Consider the following 12,242-nt stretch of genomic DNA (forward strand, 5'->3'; position numbering starts at 1 on the left):
ATTTAAACTGCAGTGAGTGGTGTAAAATATTTCTGATAATAGGACTGACAAACACAGCCTGGTGCTAACATTTGTACATAAGGATCTAGTGGAACACACATGAGCGCATCAGTTCCCTCCTAGTCTATGACTGTCTTCAAGCTACAAGGATGGGGTTTAGCTTTGACATCATCACCGCAAACCTTAAAATAGTTACCATCTGAACCTTTCTAGGAAAAAGGTACTAACTCACAATCTAAATGGTTAAGTGAGATATAAACAAATATGATCTTCTCAGTGTTTCAGAACAGGAACACCATCATCCCCATTCATAGGAGAAGGGGAAACATCTAGTTTAGTTACCCAGGCAATTATCTACAATGTGGAGTGAGAAGTTGAGGGATGATGCTTAAAACATTGTGATCTCACAGGCATCTGCGGAACTTGTCAGTTCCACATTAAACATTTACATGTTTACTCTAGATTTGGATTATTATATTTTGAAATATTAGTTTTCAGAAATAATAGCTTTTTTCCTCTTAAGATTACCTTTTGCAATAACATGAATATTAAGACACATTAAGGGAACAGTGATTATCTGAACTCATTTTGAATTACCTATTTCCCGAGAAACATAAATACAAGCCTGGAAATTTCCTTTGCTGGGAAATATTTGCTTTTAATTTTCCTACCTAGTAGTGCCGTGTTTGTATGTCTTTATGCCTGCATGTGAACTTTGCTTAATGAAGAAAAACATCTGAAATCCTTTTGTGATGTTTATTTGTTATAAATAACACACTGAGCCGAAATTAACTTACCATCATTTCAAGTGTATAGCGGTTACAGTCTGACAACAGCCTTTTCAGGATGTTGACACTAGATACAGAAGATCAGTTCTGTTCGGTGGAATGATTTTATTTTATCAATACAAGTGCGAGTTTGAAATGCCTTTATTTATTTCACTCTTGGAGGTTGACTATCAATTTGCGTCACATTAGGCAGTACCAATTCCAGAAACATTTGGAGCCTCACACACCTATTAGTAACTCAGAGCCGACTAGTCACAAACAGAGAAGTAACACAGTGGCTTTGTTAATGTTCTCATGCGACAGGCAGAGGCAGTCAATATTAGACCTGGTAGAATGCGCTAGCTCTAGGTGACTCTGAGGGGAGATGTAGCAACAAGAAAGCAGCACCGACTGAGCATGCTCCTATTCAGGCAGAGACAGAAAGGGAGTGGACGTACTGTAGAAGCTGGCCATTACGTAGTTTTGGCAACGATCACCAGTAAACTCATTTGGGCACCTGAGAGAAGAAACAAAAAAAACAATGGTAGAAAAAACAGAGAAAAAGAGAAGAGGTGAATATTTGCTAGAGAGAAGCTCCTGCAGTATCACTGACAGAACTTGGTGAGTTCACGCTCAGGAACCAGCCCTGCGTCCTAATCGTGGCTTTCGCACTCTGACCTTTACCCAGCACTTAAACATTTGGACAGTGCGATTCTGGGATCCTACATGACTGCTTTAAATCCAAAGCAGTCCCAAAACAGATGCTATGGATGTTTTATTCCTCTGGTCAAAGAAATTGGTAGGAAATGGTTTGGGCTTGGTTCACGGCTATGACTTCCACAGGCCAACCTGACTGGCCATTCTTTCAGCTTTTAACCATGGAATCTAACTGAAAGACACACAACCGAGACTCCAGTGAATGGGTTTACGCCCCGAGTGGAAAAGCCATAATTAGAACAAAGGGTATCAGTTACAGCTGAGCGGTAAAAGCACCAAGTGGTTGCGATTGTTGCTGCAGTTTGGGGAAGAAAGCAGATTTCAGATTATTTGAACATACTTTCTTGGGTTTGGACTTTCATGGGCACATTCTCAGTACATCTTGCTCCAGTGAATCCAGGTTGGCACCTAGAGGGCAAAAACGTGATAAGCAATCGAACGCTCAAGACACTGAACTTTCAGCTTGGGACCTTTCCTCCCATGGGATATGGAGTCCTAAAAATGACCCAGTGCTGAACACAGAAAAGAAAAGACAGGACACCGAGAAACCCAGCCCGATCAAACTGCGGCTTACGGACTTTGGTTGCTTTCTTCAGTTTTCAGAAGATTAGTTATAGAACTTTAACTAGAGAGAGACTCTGAGCTGAATGGGTGGCGAGGCAGGAAGGTGGAGTTTGCATCCTGCTTAGCCCCGAGTGCTGAGCTCACCAAGTTAAAACACTGGAGTTGACATTAGCATCTGTGGTTTTCCCTACTTCACTAGCAAAAGGCCTTTTATCTTATTATGTATGCACTGAGTTTTCTACTTATTTTATTGCAGAGGTACTGAGGTTTCTACTCATTTCATAGCTGTTTGCTAAACTGTAAGTTGAAACATTTAAACAAAATAAGATACTTATTCTCTCATGGTTAGCAATGAGGAAGAGCCCATTTCTATTTCTTTTTCCCCCACTAAGATATTACAAATTCAGCCTTATTTTTACTACTGCCGAAGGAAACAGTAGAATTTTATTGGTAGAATTTCATTCATCCAACCACCTCCATTAAAAGAAAAACACAATTTTGGAATTAAAAGTTACTCTTATACAGAAGTAGATAATGACATGGACCTTTTACATTTATGGCTGACTATTCTGAATTTTGTAAAAAGTTTTATTTTATTTGCTCTTATCAATTTACTTGTAGATATGTAAGACTCTTGATATAATTTTGTTCTTAGGGCAATACAGTGGGGTCATGTTTAGACATGAAAGTCCTATACTGTTCTTGCTGCTTTTTAATCTGGTAGCTAAAGCATTTTAGATTAGGCTTGATTTACCTAATATCATGTTCTAATAGGCAGGTACTGAAGAGTTCTACAGAGCAAATATACCCAGAGGTAAAAATTCATAACTGAATGTTCAACACTCATAACCACATATCTCATCCTAGCTGGTATAAAACTACCCATCTAACATAATTTGCTCTGCCAATACTTTATGACTTAGTGTTGTTTATTTAAGTCTTTTGTCTCTAGAGTAAGTAAGACAGAACACTATCATTTTGGTATTAAATATATGAATAAATCTACTAGTTATACTAACTTAAAAGTGATCTCTTTAACTTTCCGGCCAAAATCAACAGGAAAAAAAAATGCTATTCAAGTAATGTGATAGCTAAAATTCTTTTATTGCATAATGATATAAAAATTCTAGCAGTTCCAGAACTCTTATCAGGAGAGTACTTTGTACTGTATCACTGTGATCATTAAGAATAACATCAACAGGGCCGGAGAGATGGATCAGCGGTTAAGAATGCACGGTGTTCTTGCATAGGACTCAAATTCAGTTCCCAGCAGCCACATCTGGAGGCTTAACTGGCAGCAGCTCCGGCTCCGGAGAATCGTACGCACGCCCTCTTCTGACCTCCATGGGTAACTGCACTCATGTGCACATTTCCCCCATCATACATATACATAATTATAAAAATAAATCTTTTTAAAAAGATTATATATATATATATATATATATATATATATATATGTAAAATACTTGGACACTCTGATTATTTTTGCTGATAATCCTTTGTTGGAAGAATTAGAGAAAGATCTACAATATACAAAAACTGACCTCAAGGTAGGGATATTTCTACAAAGCTGTCGTTGTACATGCTTTAATAAGAATGCCTAGATAGATATTTTTAAAAAAATAACTTCATGTAGCTTATTTTACCAAATCCCTTCTGAAGAGAACAAATTTTTATTTGTTCATGAAATCAGGACCCTAATCTCACAAGACATTTCGTTCCAGAATTACATATCCATTCCACAGTGACCATCTCATTCTACCTGTTTGTTTTGATAAAAATTAAAATTTCATATCGAGTATATAATAATTTATTTGATCTATTGAGTAATCATAATTTATTTGTTTTCTATAATTAATATGGAACCATATGAATTTTCTTGTGTCTGTGTGTGAGAGAGATAGAGACAAGCAGAGACAGAGAGACAGACAGATGGGGGTGGAAGAGAGACAGCTGAGGTAAGACTTGCTCATACTGCTCATATTTAAAGGTTATGTCATGAATAAATAGCTAAGGAGTCAAGAGTTACTTGAAAGAAGGAAGGTATTTATTAGGAAATTATGATTTCGTCATGTTAAATGCCAGACTCATGATTAAAGGGCATGTGTCAAGAATAAAAATGGGGTTAAGAACACTCTTCTATCCATTGTATGATCACTACGAACTGCATGTGTATCGTAGGAGATTACCATTGTGGGATGTTGTGTTATCTGTTATGTAATCATACAAAATATATGGGTCTAATAACACTGTAACATGAGGATCTTTGTTCTAGATACAGCTACTGCTAATGGAATGAAGATACAGCTTTTCTTTATTTGTCCATCCCTCTCCCATTGGCTAACTCCACCTCCTTTCTCTGCAAGGGATTCCTTCTCTGGTTCTTTCATTTTGCTTTGTTCCATGCCTGGTCTAGACCTCTTTAACTGTGTGTGTGATGGATGTGAATTGTGGTCCTATTGTACCATTCTGTATCTCTGCTGTCTAACCCAGAGCCTGGATAATGTCTAATTCTAAATGCAATGTCTGATACAGAACTGAATACCTAAAATTTCCACAAGTAAACTGATTTGTCAAGACAAGTTCATCTTAATATCTATTTTTTATCTTTACAGTTTAAAATAGAATTTCCTCTGTGGACTACCAAATAAGTTTTAATAAGAATTACCAGTACCTGTGGATTTCCTCTCCCAAGAAGAAACCTTTAACACTGTTTGCCATGTTAAAGAGAAAGGGCTATGATTATTTATGAGAAAGCTTATTACCTAACAGTTAGATTTTGTTATTTAAATACCAGTTTACCTAGGATTCAATAAAACAGAACTGTGTTTTACTGACTTTTGTCTTATAGTAGTAACAAAAATACTAAAATTTCTCAAAATTACATTAGCCTTAAAATGATACTTATTATAAAACTATATGTTTATAATTTTACATAGTGCCTAATGAAATCATTTCATTTTTATGTCTGTGTTAAGATAAATTCTAAGGAATGCCCAGAGTTGCTTTAGCCCAGAGTCAGGTACAATTAATATAGTCTTGTCCTTACATGTGAGGTCCAAGGCTTTACTTTGGTTAAAAGGTACATGAATGTTCTTTTAGCCAATTAGCAATCCCTAACAATTTTCTATAATCTTTCCAACCAGGGGCAATAGCAATTATAATTCACTCATTTAATTAAATTTATAAACATAGTTGAATCCTTAGGAAAAATAATTTAATAGTGATAATACTCCATGAATGATCTGATACATTTACTAAGGATTCATTCATAGATGTGTGTGTTTTGAGAATCAGTTTATGAACACTCTAGACATACTCAAAGATATTTACAAATTCCCAACAAAGATCTGGTTCTATAGGGTTGGCCAATTTTATAAACTATTTATCAGTTACAGTCAACTTGTAAGCCGTCTTTAGACATTTTCCTTCCTTTGTTTCCTGGTTTCATCTTTGTCCCTGGAGAACAGTGGAGGGAAGAAAGCCGACAGCCAGTATTCTTCTACTCATTAGTCATCATTCCACAATGAAACATTTGGCCAGTATTGAAAATACCCTGTCAGGAAGAATATCACATCTTTCTATTCTTCTTCAATACTAACTGTGGCATTTCATTTTATACTGTAAAACATGGGAACTTATCTTCTTGGTGTTGATATTTACAAATATCAAGTCATGAAAATGTCAACAAACTCATTCTGGGCAATAGTGACTCGTTCTGCATGTTGTCAAAGCTTCCTGCTGTTACTCTGGAAACCTGAGTTGCCCATGGATGCAGAGCTCAGACTTCTGGGTTGCTTTGTTAGAGTATCACATTGCAAACACAGACTTTGTTCACCCTGTAGCTGGCTTGGTATTCCATCCAGAGCTCGCCTACTCACTGGCTGAATATCTGCATTGTAGATTATATTTTTTCCCAAATGTATTGTTACTATTAGTCTGCATTTTTTAAAGATGAATCTTATTCTGTTATCAGCCTTTAAGTGAAAATACTTAAGGCTTATATGTGTTTTTCTAATTTGTGTTTTAGTGTCCTTTACAGTATCATCTGCAAAAGCCATTTGTTTCCTCAAGAGGATGCCCTCCTTAACATCATTAAAGAAAATACTAAATAGAAAATGTTCCAATCATGTTTCCTTCAGATCTAGCATATACCTCCCATTACTGGTCAGCTGGTATGTGCCTTTTCCTTGTTTTATTATGATCCTGGGACTAACTTCCAATCCATGAGATAACAGAATACATATAGTGGCCTCATAGGGCTCATGAGTAAATACTGAGGAAAAGCACACACTGTCTCTCAAATGTTGTGTTTCCTCACTAACAGTGAGTGTGGCAGTGCTTAGGAACACATCTCTCCTTGCTGGAGCCTTAGGTCTTACCAAAATCTGTCCTATTTCTAGTGAAATGCTCACCCAGAGACTATAACACTTACCAGCCTTTATCCAACATGATGCATCTTTAAGCCAGGGCAAACAACTTCAATAGATACAGGATCAGTGCATCCTGTACCTTACCATGCTACAGTGACACATGACATACTGGCTGCTCATCTGTGGTCTATCTGTCTTCACTTTAAACACCCTGAGGCACTCTCTCATTCTCTCTATGCTAACAGACCTGTTTTATGATGAGACATCTAAATGGGTTTCTTTTAAATTATTCAATGGAAATATTTTGAAACTGCATTTTTACTTAACATAGATGGTCTGGAGGTGGTAGCGTCATACTTTCTGTCCCTCTACAAAACCTTTGTCTTTCATTCCTTAAGAACCTAAACATACCCTTAGCTTCCTAAATGTCTTCATGGCACTCCGTACATCAATAATTGATTATTAAATCGATTGCTTGAAACATGGGTATTATTTTCACTGGCCCATGTCTCCTAAAGGAAGAGGTCAGTGTGGTTTTGTTCATCTCTGGATGCTCAGCATGAACTTGGGCCTGCCTCATGGGAACCTAATCAACACACATGGTTGCTAGCTGATGCAAGAAAGACAAAGGAAGTGGGCTATGTGGAGAGGTTAGCCAATGTTCTAATTCTAGACAGAACTGCACCTAAATTGGTTCCTGCAGGATTTTTTTCAGTCTTATACTAGGAAGTCAAAGTCTAAATACATTAGAAATATTAAGAGTGGTAGGATTCTATGCACAAAAGAAAAAACTGAAGATGTAGTTGTCTGACAAACTCAGTGTCCAGATTCTTAAGAGTCCCATCGATTTCTCCCACAAATTCTGTTTCTGATAAAATATGATGGCACCCGAGAACAGAGAAGTTTGCTAAACAAACAAACAAACAAACAAAAACAAAAAAACTCTCCTGCAGTTGGAATCAGTGTGGCATTTACTTATGTCCTAAAACTCAAATGAGTTCTCATCATGCCTGTTTATGTCAACTCCTTTGCTGGCAAATAGTGTAGACATCACTGCTGTTACCATTCTGACAGTATTTTGTGAAACTTTAGCCTTAAGCTAGTATTGCTGACTCTTTCTTTGTGTCTTACTTAGTCCCTGGGTTTCCCCATTGTGTGTAGCTAAGCAAATTCTTGTGTTCATGGTGTTATTTTCCCACTTTCCAAAGTTACTCTGGCTCCTTACGAGGTATGACAATACCCAGTTTCCTACTCAGCTTATAGAAAGTGTACCTAGCTGTACTACTGAACAGAGTTTTTGTTTGTTTGTTTGTTTGTGTTTTTTTCTGTTTGTTTTTTATGTTTATTCAGGGGGGGCATATCACCATCTTCATCCTCATATTCAGATCCTAACTTTTAGTGTTTTTTGTGTATGTTTATAAGGAGGGATAAGGATGGGTATAGGCTACAAACTAGGTAGGGGATCATGGGAGCAAGAAGGGTAAGAAAGGGCAAGGGTCAGGATAAGGGCAGATGAGACACGAAAGAAGAAACGTGCTACTGGGTTGGGAGAATAGAATATGGGGAAGGAGGAGAGAGAAGGGACAGGAAGAAGAAATGACAAAAATAAATTGTTAGAATAATGAAATTTTTTTTTTGGTGTGTCAATAATGAAGGAAAGAAAAGAAAAGAAAAGAAAAGATTTCTCCTGCCTGTTCAAAGGCAGTCTAGTACACTGGAAGGACTCTGCACACAAGAGCTATGTTTATAAATGCTTCTCTGTTTCTAGTCCTGTCTTTCCCTTTAAATTCTAATTGCCTTAAAAGTCAACATGTGCTACTTGGAACACATTCACTCCCTTGCAGAGCTTAGTTACTTAGCAATTTCATTTCCTTACACATGCTAAGCTTGTAGGGACCAGAGACTATGCCTCGTGTTATTATCAATATTTTTTATTATTATTATCAATGTTCTCAAAAAGACCTAGTATAGAACAGTTCTACAGGCAAATATTAACATTTCATTTATTGAATTTAAGTTATAGTAACATTTTACTGTGACTCGATATCCAAGAATATTATTTTTATAATGATGTATCTTTTAACAATACATAACACAGCATGATCTACACAAATGTATAGACATAAATTATATGAAATCATCAGAAGTCCAGGGTGAAGGAAACTCTATCTTTTAAGTGTAGATTGATTTCTGATTTTTAATTTTGATTTTTTTAAACAAGGTAGTTGGTGATGAAAAATATTAATATGTTGATATGTGATATAAATAACGAATCATATGAAAATTACAAAGCGAGTGGGTGGCTTCATAAAAGTCACATAAAAATTTTAACTAAAAGGAAAAATTGGGAATTAAATATAACACCACTATATATTTTTTTTAATGTCTACAGAGAAATAGTACCATTTACTTTTTATTATTAGAGGAAAAAAATGTCTTGCTGGAGTTAAAAGTAGTTTAGCAGAGATGAACTCATTTAATTTTTCTGATTCCTTGGGGAAATTTTTGGAAAACATAGTAACTCCATGTTATAAATGAAGACAGTGTCCAGAGGGTTGAAATTGGAAAGACACAGGACTGCTTACCAAAATTGGTGGTTAAAACCCAAATCCCTCACTGTAAGCCTGTATCTGTCCACTGGGCAATATATCACATTTATAAGCATTGTCTGTTGGAAAAATACATTTTAGGCTAAAAACTTTCCCATTCACATCTTCCAAGTTCTCTACTGAACTGCTCACATTGAGAAGTAAAGAAAGAATCTGGAAAATTTCATGTTCAAATGATCTTGTTGCTTTGCACCATCTGATGACAGAACATCAGAAGACAGGAACTGGACCCACTCCTCTATTTTCTTTGTATAATCTGGACGAGTAGCTAATTCTATTTTATGGAAAAATCTTAAATTACTGTAGAGAGAAGAGTAATGTAAAGGATGAGAACCAAGGCTCAAATCTTCACTTGGTCCCCATGGGCAAATCTATGTAACCATCAAATGTCTCCCATGAGAACTGTTTAACTGCATTATGGCTAATGCATTTGGAACACCTAGTTCTAAAGCAAAGGCACAAAAGAGATTTGTTGTAAAATCCAGTTCAGCTCCCAAGAAGACAACGGTAGATTAGGTGACCAGAGAGACTCCTTGGAAACTTCCACGCTTGCTGTGTTTCTGAGTCATGTCTTTGGTCAAGGATAAAGTTGACTTTGAATTATGTGGCTCATGCTTCAGCAATGGTTTTGCTCTAGGCAGATGGGCCATATGGAAACTATGAACTGGCCTCATAGGCAGGATCTTGATGAGTCAATGAAACATTTGTATGCTTTCTGTTTTTTTCAAGTGCTTTAGTGAACAATGTATAGGACATGGCATACCATGTGACTTTGTTTAAATTATGAATTGTTTATTATCATCATCATCGTCATTGTTGTTGTTGTTTTTTGAAACAGGAAGTCTTTGTGCAGCTCTGGCTGTTTTGATTCTTGCTCTGTAGACCAGGCTGGCCTTGAACTTAGAGATCCACCTGCCTCTGCTTCCCAAGTTCTGGGATTAAAGGCAAGTGGTACCAGCTGAATTATTATTATTTTTATTGTTATAGATGTTTTTTAATATAAGACAGTTTTTTTTAAAAACAAGGCTTGACCAATTTTGTATGTACGCTAAATGTAAGCATTCCAATTCTTAATGGAAGGCATGGATTATTTTGATGCATCAATCAACTTACAAAAATAGGGGGAGAGGTAAAATCAGCAGTATCAAAGATTGTCTTTTTAAATTAAAAGTTCTTTAAAAGATATTCTTGTTATGACAAAAGGGAAGGAAAGAAATAAAAAAAGAAAAGAATAGGTAATTTTCTATGAGCTAGGAGACAAGCCTGATTCACCAGACAATTGTTTTGAACAGTGCAAAGTATTTCCTCTCTGTTAGCTAATTCAATAATTACTCGAGATAGAACAAACCCTTCACTTCAAGATTTATAAAAAAAAAAAAAATTAAAAAAAAGGAAGTAGTTTTGTTTTCCTGGATAGCACTTAAAATTTAATGAGGCATTGTGTGGGGGAAGAAAACTCACAGCTGTTGGCCCCGTGCCAAAATGGAACAGATGAACGGCACTCACGCGGTTGTGTGTTTTGTGTAGGATGTGGGAAGGCTGCAGAATAGGTAAAATTAATCTGTGGAAAATAACTGCACCGGTTCCTTGGAGGTATTCAGAAACACTATCGGATGTACTCACGCAGCCTGTAAATCTTTGCAAAGCCCATGATAAGGAATGATCACATTTCATCTTTGTAATTAAAACATAGTGGACTTAGATGTTCTTCAACAGAGTTAAAAATGCAAACCAGAGATAATATGGGGGGTAGGATTGTTCTAACAGGGGGAAGTTTAAGGAATTATCATTTAAATGTATTTTTTTTCCAAGAAGATTTACTAAAATACAATGATGTCTTATGCCTAAGAGCAGAGGAAAATCACAGTGTTTCCCAGTATAATAAACGGACCTCACATCGTACAGATCGACCTTCCTTGCAGATTGTATTTTTCGAGTGATAAAAGGTCTTGTAGGAGGTTAGAAAATGTGCTCACCCCCAATCCCCACTACAAGTACGGTGGGGGTCTCTTTCTGTGCTTCGTTTTAAAGCAAACCAGTAGAACTGGAGGCTAAAGCTGAGAGTTGGCTCTAAATGAACAAAATAGAAGAGTTTTTATGATTACAACTAATCTTAACTCAAAGAGGAATTTAAAATAAGACACCTAGTGTGGCATCATATACATGTGAAGCCAATTGGTTTTCTTTATACTTCCTGGAAAGCCTAATGAGACGCCTACCTAAAGGCTTTGCTAGTTGAGTAACTGCCATTAGAATCCCTTTGTTTCACCCTAAAACATGAGTTCCTTTTGTAGAAGGTTTCCACGGATCAAATCCACTGTGCATCCTCTGCCAGCATGTGCTCTCTTGGCACTGTGGCCACGCAAGGGACCTATTTTCTTCCATTTTTCAAAACGAGGACCTCACATTTCCCAGGTTAGCTTGGAGTTCACTATGCCACCTAAGAGGAACGCCCTGAACTTCTGTTCCTCCCCAGTGCTGGGACTAATGGCGTGTGCTGCCACCATCAGATCCAGTTTCTATGCAGCTGGGGCTTTGGGCGTGCTAGGAAAGCATTCTATCAACTGTGCTATAGCCCCAATATAAGATACAAAATGGTTTTTTTTCCATATCCAATTATGAGTCCACATAACATGAAACAAATATCAATAGACTTAAAATGATGACAAAATCAACACATGCATTTTAACCATCCTATTGAATTTTTACTATAAAGTTTAAATTTTTGTTATTACCTGACTCCCTTCTTCCCCTCCCTCCCCACCCCCCAAAAAAAACCCAAAGTTTTTTGTTGCTGGTGAGAGAATATAAATTTGATACTTCTTTTTGCTGCTGTTGACTGGTTTTTGGTTTGCTTTTGTTTTCCAGATAGGTTTTCTCTTATTAGCTCTGTCTATCCTGAAGCACACTCTGAGGACGAAGATGGCCTTGAGCTCAGAGATCTGCCGGCCTCTGCCACACAAGTACTGGAGTTAAAGGTGTGTGCCACCACACTTGGCTGAATTTGGTATTTTTAAACTAAGCATCTACTACTTCGGGTCATTGGAAAGAAAGGGACAATCTAGACTTGTCTCTAATGCTAACACAGTCCAAATCCTGCTTCCTTACCACAATGCTGTTACGATGCACTATGTGCACGTTGGGTTTTCTTTTCTTTTCTTTCTTTCTTTCTTTCTTTCTTTCTTTCTTTCTTTCTTTCTTTCTTTCTTTCT

The 12,242-nt window shown here is 36.8% G+C and overlaps 1 protein-coding gene across 13 annotated transcripts in view; it reads right to left on the bottom strand.

The window, feature by feature from the left end:
• The window catches only part of Nrg1 (neuregulin 1), a 1,037,838-nt gene that overhangs the window by 21,665 nt on the left and 1,003,931 nt on the right, over window positions 1-12,242 (bottom strand). For 11 of the 13 annotated variants that reach the window (XM_028768307.1, XM_028768313.1, XM_028768305.1 and 8 more), the window contains one exon: window positions 1,226-1,284. In XM_028768307.1, the coding sequence (XP_028624140.1) occupies window positions 1,226-1,284 (59 nt within the window). Of the gene's footprint in view, window positions 1-1,225; window positions 1,285-1,824; window positions 1,893-12,242 lie in introns of all 13 variants that reach the window. The other 2 variants (XM_028768308.1, XM_028768304.1) reach the window with 1 other exon arrangement.

Source organism: Grammomys surdaster, unplaced genomic scaffold (assembly GCF_004785775.1).
Source record: "Grammomys surdaster isolate TR1022 unplaced genomic scaffold, NIH_TR_1.0 185, whole genome shotgun sequence".
Lineage (NCBI taxonomy): Eukaryota > Metazoa > Chordata > Mammalia > Rodentia > Muridae > Grammomys > Grammomys surdaster.